This window comes from Temnothorax curvispinosus, unplaced genomic scaffold (assembly GCF_003070985.1).
Source record: "Temnothorax curvispinosus isolate PA1 unplaced genomic scaffold, ASM307098v1 QBEX01005133.1, whole genome shotgun sequence".
NCBI lineage: Eukaryota > Metazoa > Arthropoda > Insecta > Hymenoptera > Formicidae > Temnothorax > Temnothorax curvispinosus.
Genome location: NW_020214913.1, coordinates 177,297 through 185,674, shown reverse-complemented (window position 1 = coordinate 185,674; position 8,378 = coordinate 177,297). Strand labels below are relative to the sequence as shown.

The 8,378-nt window shown below is 36.9% G+C and overlaps 1 protein-coding gene across 1 annotated transcript; it reads right to left on the bottom strand.

Moving 5' to 3' along the window:
- Nucleotides 1–2,651: 2,651 nt before the first annotated feature.
- LOC112454576 (transportin-3) lies at nt 2,652–8,289 on the bottom strand. Its single transcript, XM_025016053.1, has 18 exons — nt 7,839–8,289; nt 7,175–7,378; nt 6,925–7,082; nt 6,764–6,836; nt 6,382–6,519; nt 6,084–6,301; nt 5,872–6,016; nt 5,629–5,775; nt 5,309–5,544; nt 5,102–5,241; nt 4,822–5,013; nt 4,447–4,679; nt 4,231–4,371; nt 3,912–4,123; nt 3,672–3,828; nt 3,391–3,558; nt 3,198–3,310; nt 2,652–2,965 (listed from the first exon to the last, which is right to left on the bottom strand). The coding sequence occupies exons 1-18, from the start codon at nt 7,953–7,955 to the stop codon at nt 2,905–2,907; spliced, it is 2,853 nt and encodes a 950-aa protein (XP_024871821.1). The 5' UTR covers nt 7,956–8,289; the 3' UTR covers nt 2,652–2,904.
- Between the last annotated feature and the right edge of the window lie 89 nt (nt 8,290–8,378).

The following is an 8,378-nucleotide window of genomic DNA, read 5'->3' as shown; positions in this document are numbered from 1 at the left end:
GGGCGTCGATAGCCGTCGTCGTCACACGCTGCGTGACGCACGCGTGGACATTCGCTCCGGAACGGTTTCGGAATAGGTACTCGTCGACGTGTCGACGTGAGTAATCGCACGTTAATACGCACGCGGGGATTCGCGTTAAATTTGACGCGGCGTGATGCGTGACTCATTCACGTGGAGCAGCCAAATTAATAATAATTAAATAACACGTATAATAAATCTCTATGCGAAAAGTTTCTACATCAGTCATTCACGATGATATGCTGAAAAATGTAAATGATACATGGGAAAGGACCGCGATAATCACTCGAAACCTCGTAATTATTCGCTCGGAGCGACGGGCGAGCGGAGAAAGCGACGCGAAGACGACGCGTCAAGCGCCCGGCTGTGTGCTCGTCCCGCTTGCAACAACATTCCTTTGTTAGAAACCAATTCCTTAGCCAATAACGCCCGTCCGCGTCTGAGTCATAACGCGATCCGAGCATCCGAGCCGAGTGACTCAGGCACCGGGACCGCCAGCAATGTCCTGGACGGAGGACGCGGCATCCGAACCTGCAGCCGATGCGACGCTGTCCGCTAGAATCTCTCGAAACGGTCGTTCTCGGCGATATCCCATATCCCGAATCGGACGCGTGCAACCGGAATTTTCTGCCGACACGGGACGGTCCGCTTTCCGGGAAGGATACCACTCGGCTCTTACCTACTTTATTGCCTCTCGCTTGAAAAAAAGAGCTATACAAATAAGATAGCGTCGAAACGTGTCCAGGAATTTCTCGTTGTCTATATTTGTATTATTGTATTTTCCAAAGGACCAAACGGTACCACGAAAGATTTCAGCTTCATAAAATATTCATTGGACGATCAATTGTCATATACGTAATTTCAAAAATAGAGACGTTCGCCGGGGACGAAGTGGGCAGATTTTTAGGGGCGTTTCGCATCGATACGATAATATGGACCACCTCGCGAAAAGAAAAAGCCGACGGCGATGTCGAACGCGCGGCACCTGCATGTTTTCCCCCTCGGCAACTCAAATATCTTCGGCTCACCTTGCGGCCGAGAACGCACCGATCGCGTCGCTCGAACGAGAACGGTGCATCGCGCAGCTGGCGGCTTTAAAAACAGATTTTTTTTGTCCCCGACACATCTTCCGCAATCAGGACGAGGCGTTATCGCGTCAGTTGATCCCCCGGTCGACCCAACACGACGACGGCGAAAACTCTGCTTCTCCCCGGTCACTATTTTTTTTTCTCGGGAGCTCGCCCGAGATTATCGTGTCTTCTATAACTGAAAGACGATGTTACGTTTCGTTAAAAAATATCACTTTATTCGAGATTTCGTCGAAGGTTTTCCGTTACTATGAAACAAAATGAACGATTAGCGCTCGGCATAAATGCTACATCGTACAGTACTCGTGAGGAATACCGTCGAGGTTGAACGAGCTTTGACATCGATGCGTTATATCGTACGTACAATAGAAATTCTCGTTTCCTATCGTTCCTTATCCTTAACCGCAAGCATTTCGTTCTGTACATTAACGCTCCACAAAGAAAAAGCGATATCTTATAGCTGTATATCTGTACACTTAAAACATTAAATTCAGCATCAAGCTAGACAATAACAATTATATCATACTCATTTAGAGATAATTGTATAATCATAATTTTTCGTAGACTTATTACAGTAACACAGCAAGGTTTTTGCTACTTGTATCCATCGTTATCTTGCATAATTATTTATGTAGAATATACTTAAAATATATACCTACTAGAGATATATTTTATATATGTAAACATGGAAAAAACTTGTATAAATTTCTAAAGTTTTTTTTTTAATGTAATGCGAATAGTATTCACGTATATCGATACAACTGTAAGAAAATTTCCTTTGCTATGATACTACAATATACAAATCAGAAATTAGCTAGTCTTACAAAACTGAATAAGTAGTAATTATTATTCAATTTAAAAATATATGCCTAATGTTTTACAACATTAATTAAAAAATAACGGCTGATGTGTCGGATATGATCAACTTTTGCACCTAGAACTTCTCTCTTAATTAAAACTTGTGCACGTGATTTATCAAAAGTCATATTGTTTTTATATGAATTGGATATCATAATGTATTTATAAATGGCTAACTAAAAATTACTTTAACTCTCAGTGTGCTCTGCACATCAATTAAGCTGTCAATTAAACAATCGTCATTAATTACGTTCACATTTTGGAATTTCAATATTTTTTTGCATTGAGTAAATTAGTAAGTATACTCGAATAGCTATCAAAACATTAAAAAAATTTATCATTTTTTAAAATAATATATTCCATGCACAAATATGAGGTTCGGTATAATCCAGTTAATTTATAAAAAAATCTTTAACACATATACAACGTCTTAAGGGATTCTATAAGTTTACTATTTATAGTATGTCTGCAAAAAGTATCTAATTTCTATGTTCTGTTTAAAATTGTGTTCGAAATTCATTAATATATTGAAATAAAAAAAATATTTCCTTTTTTTCTTATGTATTAATATTTGTTTCTAATAATAAATACTAATATACAGATGTGATTCTAATATAAAAATGTATATATATAACAAAGAAAATTGTTAAAAATAAATATATGAGAAAAAATAAAGAATTTTGTGATACATTATTTATAAAAGTCACCTTTATCCACATACAATACATACATATACATATACATGTACATGTGTAGTTTGCAAACATAACTATAGATAGTAAGAACATAAAAAAATGTTGGTACTTTTTTTCCTAATATATTTGTACAGCGAGACCATAGCAAATTTTGTTGTTTCAAGATGTCACAATCGAAACTTGCTGGAAGATCTTATGAATAATTTTTGAGGAATTTAGTATAATCAATATACAATTAAAATGCATTAGCGATACAGACGCGCGAAATCTCGTAGAGCATTTGCGACGATTCTCGTATGTTCAGACCTAAATATCGTAAAAAAAACAAAAACAGAAATATATTAATCAATTAAGTTCTGCGAGTTGCTTGAAAAATTCATAGCAATCTCCAATGAGTAAGTAGATAATTAAATCGATCGTTCATAATTTATAAACAAATATAAACATATAAATATATAAACATTGTTTGATTTTTCCGTAAAAATCGCTACGAATTTTTCTGATATTGTTTACTGATATGAAATTGTAAGTTATATACCTCGTGACTGCACTATGAAATTCAAGTAGTTGCTCAGGTGTTGCTGTAGGAGCTCCGCCTGCGTTTTGCGACGGCATTGTTTTGATAGCTTCTTCCAGCCATTTTGACAGGAGCTGATAGAAAATATAAGATATGTTAGATATGATTTCTCTACGTAAAATGCGAAATATATAATAGAAACTACAATACATACGTCTGTATCGCTTCGTTTAAGTTCTATCATGACATCCGCCACATCAGACTGCATGTAAGAAGACAGATCAAACACCGAAGCATGTAGTAATTTTATGACTAATGTTTGACCTTTTTCTTGCAATATATTTTGTACCAATTGTCGTCGTATCGTGTAGTTTGATTCCTCCTGAAAAACAAAAAAACAGAATACATGTATAGAGCTAATCTATGTAAATTATACATACATTAGAAGGATTTTATTTTAATGTTCACTTAAATAAAAGTTTAACGAAGAATTACCTTACAAGTGCGACCACTATGTATAAGATCATAAAAGAATTTCATTACTGAACTATTGGCGTCCCTATGATCCAAACTGCAAGCCATTATAGCACAATCTACAATGCTCCCCATTACAGGAGAATGTAATAAAGGAATAGGAGCCCTTTGAAGAAACCTTTTGTGTAAAAAGAACGAAACATCAGACATCATTTCAATAAAAATATGTCAATTGATAATATTAATTAACCATTGCTGTACCTGGCACACAATCTGAATAGGTCATCCACCGTATCCGGATGATTTTTCAAACCGTCTTCTTGTTCAAGAAGGGCGAATGTGGGGGCAATGAAAGCTTGTAACATATTTACCAGATGCCATACACATTCCGTCTCGGTCGCATATTCATCCACCAATATAGAGCCAAGATACAAGAAGCAACTATGTTTATGTACCGTGTACAACGGTACAATCTGTGAAAAAAAATTATATATAATATATATTTTTTTAAAATAAGTGCATTAATAACGATATAATTAGAATGTTAAATATTCGTTATTATTCGTTCGGTAATCATTACTTGTTTCACAATTGGTTCGAGCAAATGGGCAGACTGATTGCCCACACAGCGCACCGCAAAACGTATGCAACGGCAACATCTCTCTATGACTCTTACGTCTCGTTGATATGTTTCACATACATTTGACAATACAGGCCACATCTACAAATATGCACGATAAATGTCATTAGCGTTAAGAATCAGGCTAAATCAGGCTTTTGATTTTTGAACACTCACTTCAGTGACTACAGGTTGACAAGGATGAGGGTCATCAAAGATTTGAGGATTAGTATATTTAAATATAGCGGCTAATCTATCCAGCCATATCACAGGATCAGTCTTTGTTCCTCTCTCGATTTGAACTCCATCCGCCAGAAGTGCCCACAGGGAACTTGCTTGAAAGCAGCACAATTCTCTCATTGCCGGAGCAATTTCCTCCTGTGGTAATCTCCCCAAAATTATCGACACCCCTGTCATGACAATTAACACTTTTCATTTAGTTTATTTGTAAAAAATTAAATGAATACATAATAAGATTATGTATATTTCACAATCGCGTACATAATTTTTAATAATAACGTAAATAATGTAGCCCATAAAATTGTATCCAACCTTTTAGTAGGCCAATAGCTGCGTCATTACTAATAGCAAAATTGTCGAGAGAACGTGCTATTTGCAAGAGTCCAGAAAAGTGCGTTGTCATATGCACTTGACAAGCTGAACATATACATAATAATGCACCCGAAGCGGCACTTCCTAAACCTTTTTGATTTAAACAGTCTAAGAGAAAATTTAAAACTGGTTCTGAAATAAAAAAATACATTTGATTGTCATTGAATTTGATGAATTGTTACCTGAATTAATGAATCCGAAGTGTTTATTGAAGTTTTACCTAATGATTGCGGATGCCTATCTACCCACTCACATAGTTCGCCTAACAGGAGAATACTGGTATAGCGTACGGCTATATGAGTGTTTTCCGGCAAATTAAGAATAGCTTCCACCACTTTCGGAACGACGTCATTTTCTTCTCTGTTATACAAAAACTCGTTATATTTGGTATTTAAATACTTTGTTTCATAATGAATAGACAACGTACGGTAGAATATTTTTTGCCACCGCCTGCATTATAAAAAGCGCAGCTTCGCTCGAGTCCCAAGTAGGTGGATGTACAGATTGACCTTGCGGGCCAGGTCCTCCGGTCAATGACGAAAACATTTGTCGGAAACAGTGGCTACTCCCGACCACGAACACCACATCTTTTATCAAATCCGATACGCGATTTCGGAAGTCAGCAAACTCTTCTCCTCCTCCTCCTTCTTCCACGAGACCCAACTGGTAATTAATACATAATTCTAGTAATCATTCTATTGCCTGTAAGACATTATTTAATAAAATCTTGATAGCAAATATACTGACATGATCTGGTTCCATTTGACAATGCCTGCAAAGGGCACCAATCAGTCTCTCAATATGAGGTCGGAATATGGTATTAAGATCATCGCTATTTTTCTGGTAAAGAATTTCTGATAGTCGATACCACAGGTTAAAAGTGATCTGTGCAACCTTAGAAAAAGATATTATTTAATCAGTAACCACAATACTAATTTATATAATAATAAATCGACATATATATATATATATTTTTTTTTTTTTAAATACCTCATAATCATGATGACCAACACATGTAAGGACAAGATCTAAAATTTTTATGGCATAATGCTGCTTTCCATCTCCGCTACCTGTCACTATAGTATCTAGAAACGTCTCGGCCAGTTCCGTGAATATTCGACAATAACTTATAGATCTGCAATATATTTAATGACTAGGGGTTTATGCTACACAAACATACTTAAGTAAACTAAATAATTTACTTTTCCATGTCCTCGTGCGCAACAGATAGATGATATGGTTGTTCTAAATTCATTACACTTGTGAAAAGACACAATTGCAATTGCTGCAACTGCACGCTCGTTTCGTTGTCACTACCACGATTGGTATTGCTATCTTCCCCTAACACTTGCAAAATTACGCAGATGCAGTCAGTAGCCGTTTCGTGAAGTTGTGAAACAGCCATATGATTGCTGAGTACCTGGAAAGTAGAACCATACGATAAAGGATAGAAGGGAATTGGCTCTTCCGAAAACATTTTATCAGTTTCAAAAGACTCACTTGTAAAGCATAAACGACTACCTCGCTCGAGGGTACAGCTTTAAGTGGTATTGCATGAACGGTTATCCAGCTGGTAAAACATCGCAAAATAGTGATTTGGATTTGTAAATTATCTCCGCTGTTTTTTAGGCACATTTTCTGCAATTACACTATATATGAAATACCAATGTTAAAATAGAATGTGCGTACGTATATGATTGTGTATAAATTTCAAGTAATTTTATATATTTATGAAAATATATAATTATAGGATAACGCATAATTCTATGCGAAAGTGTTTTCATTTATCAATTTATAGTTTATAAGAGATCAGGTGGAGAGTTGAAAGTTGTGAATAAAGAAGTAGAAACGCGAATTAGAATCTATATCAGGAATAACATACCAGAAATTCCGTCACGGTATCTGCATTTGTATTGAGTTCATGTAATATATGCTGTCTATGATTAGCACCCAACCTGTAAACAAAAAGTAAAATTTAAAACATTTAATTGTTTCGATTGTCACTTTGTGACACCAAATAAGCAACAAGATATCGCGCTATACCTAAGTGATCTTGAATTTACTTCTTCTGGAAATACCGTCATTATTTCAAGTAGCGGCCATAGATGCGCGGTGTTTCCTCCAAACCTATTAATTAAATCTATCACTGGTTTCTGCCAGGAGGACATTTGTAGAGCCAGATCTGTTAGAGCTAGGCATAACTGTAAGCGTGAAAATTTAACACCATTAATAAGGATTGAATAACGATTTAAAACATATGAAAGTAGTTTTATCGAGGAATGTATATAAATACCTGAGTAACAATGGCAGAATTAGTGTGTTCATTGATTTGCGATATATGTTCCATTAATGAATCTCGCAATGAAGTGTGAGCTTCTTGGGGTAACTCATGGAAGGAGAGCTGGATCTTGGTGCGCATTGTTTGTGCAGCAAAATAACAAGATTCCATGTTTCGTTTTTGATGTAACATCTCATCTGCTATTTTCCATGCGAATACCTATAGAAATACACATACATGAAGAAAGATGTACAAGTAACAAATTCTTCATTATGAAGCTTAAAATATGATCAATAATTTTTTCCTTGAAGCTACAGAACGTTATATATATTATAAATATAATAACTAATCAAATAGTCGACACAACGAGATATATCGATCAAATCTCATAGGCAAGAAACGCGAGTAAAGAAGTACAAATTACTAGTTTCACGTTTAATTTAATTTGCTCATTTTACAAAGTGACTTGTAAAATATATTCTTTATGACAGGGTGATAACCCTTCCCATTGAGGTTAGAAAGGATTGGAAAGCGGCTTCCCATATTTTTGACTCACGACGCCGTCAACGTAGCGAGAGGCACGCTCGCGTTCGACGTCAGAATGCGAACGATCGAATCTAGGAAGAGACACGAGAGGAAAGTTGAACATTTAACGATATTAAAACGAACGTGTGCTCACCGATTTCTGCAATTCTCCCAGCCATAGTGACGCTTTTCCTGGCTCGGCCGGATTTGTATTGTTATATAAAGAGAACACGGCCTGGTAAACGGTCTCCAGGTTCGGTGGCGAGTCCATGTTTCAGATAATATTCGGGTACCACGTAATCCCCATGCAGTCAGATCCCGGCTGACAAACGGATGCGCTCGCGTGAGGCCGAACCACAGTCGCGAACGTTTCTCCTCACCCCGATCCGAGGACCTAACCTCCAACGAGCAGTGGACGGTGTCGGCACTGTCGATGTCGGCTGGTGCGGCTGGTGCACCGCGGAGCCGTCATAGTAATTTAACTTCTAATTAGCTACCGTACCTCGTACGTTATAGAGGTGTATAATAATACGCTACATGCGCGAAATGCAAATTATGAAATACGTGTACGCGCGAGGGTTGGGAATAAAGGAAGGGAGGAAATTTTGAAAAGAAGTACCAAAAGTGCAGTCGAAAAGAATGATAGACATGCTCGTGGATGCTCTCCCACACTTTCCGGACTCAAACCTCAAAC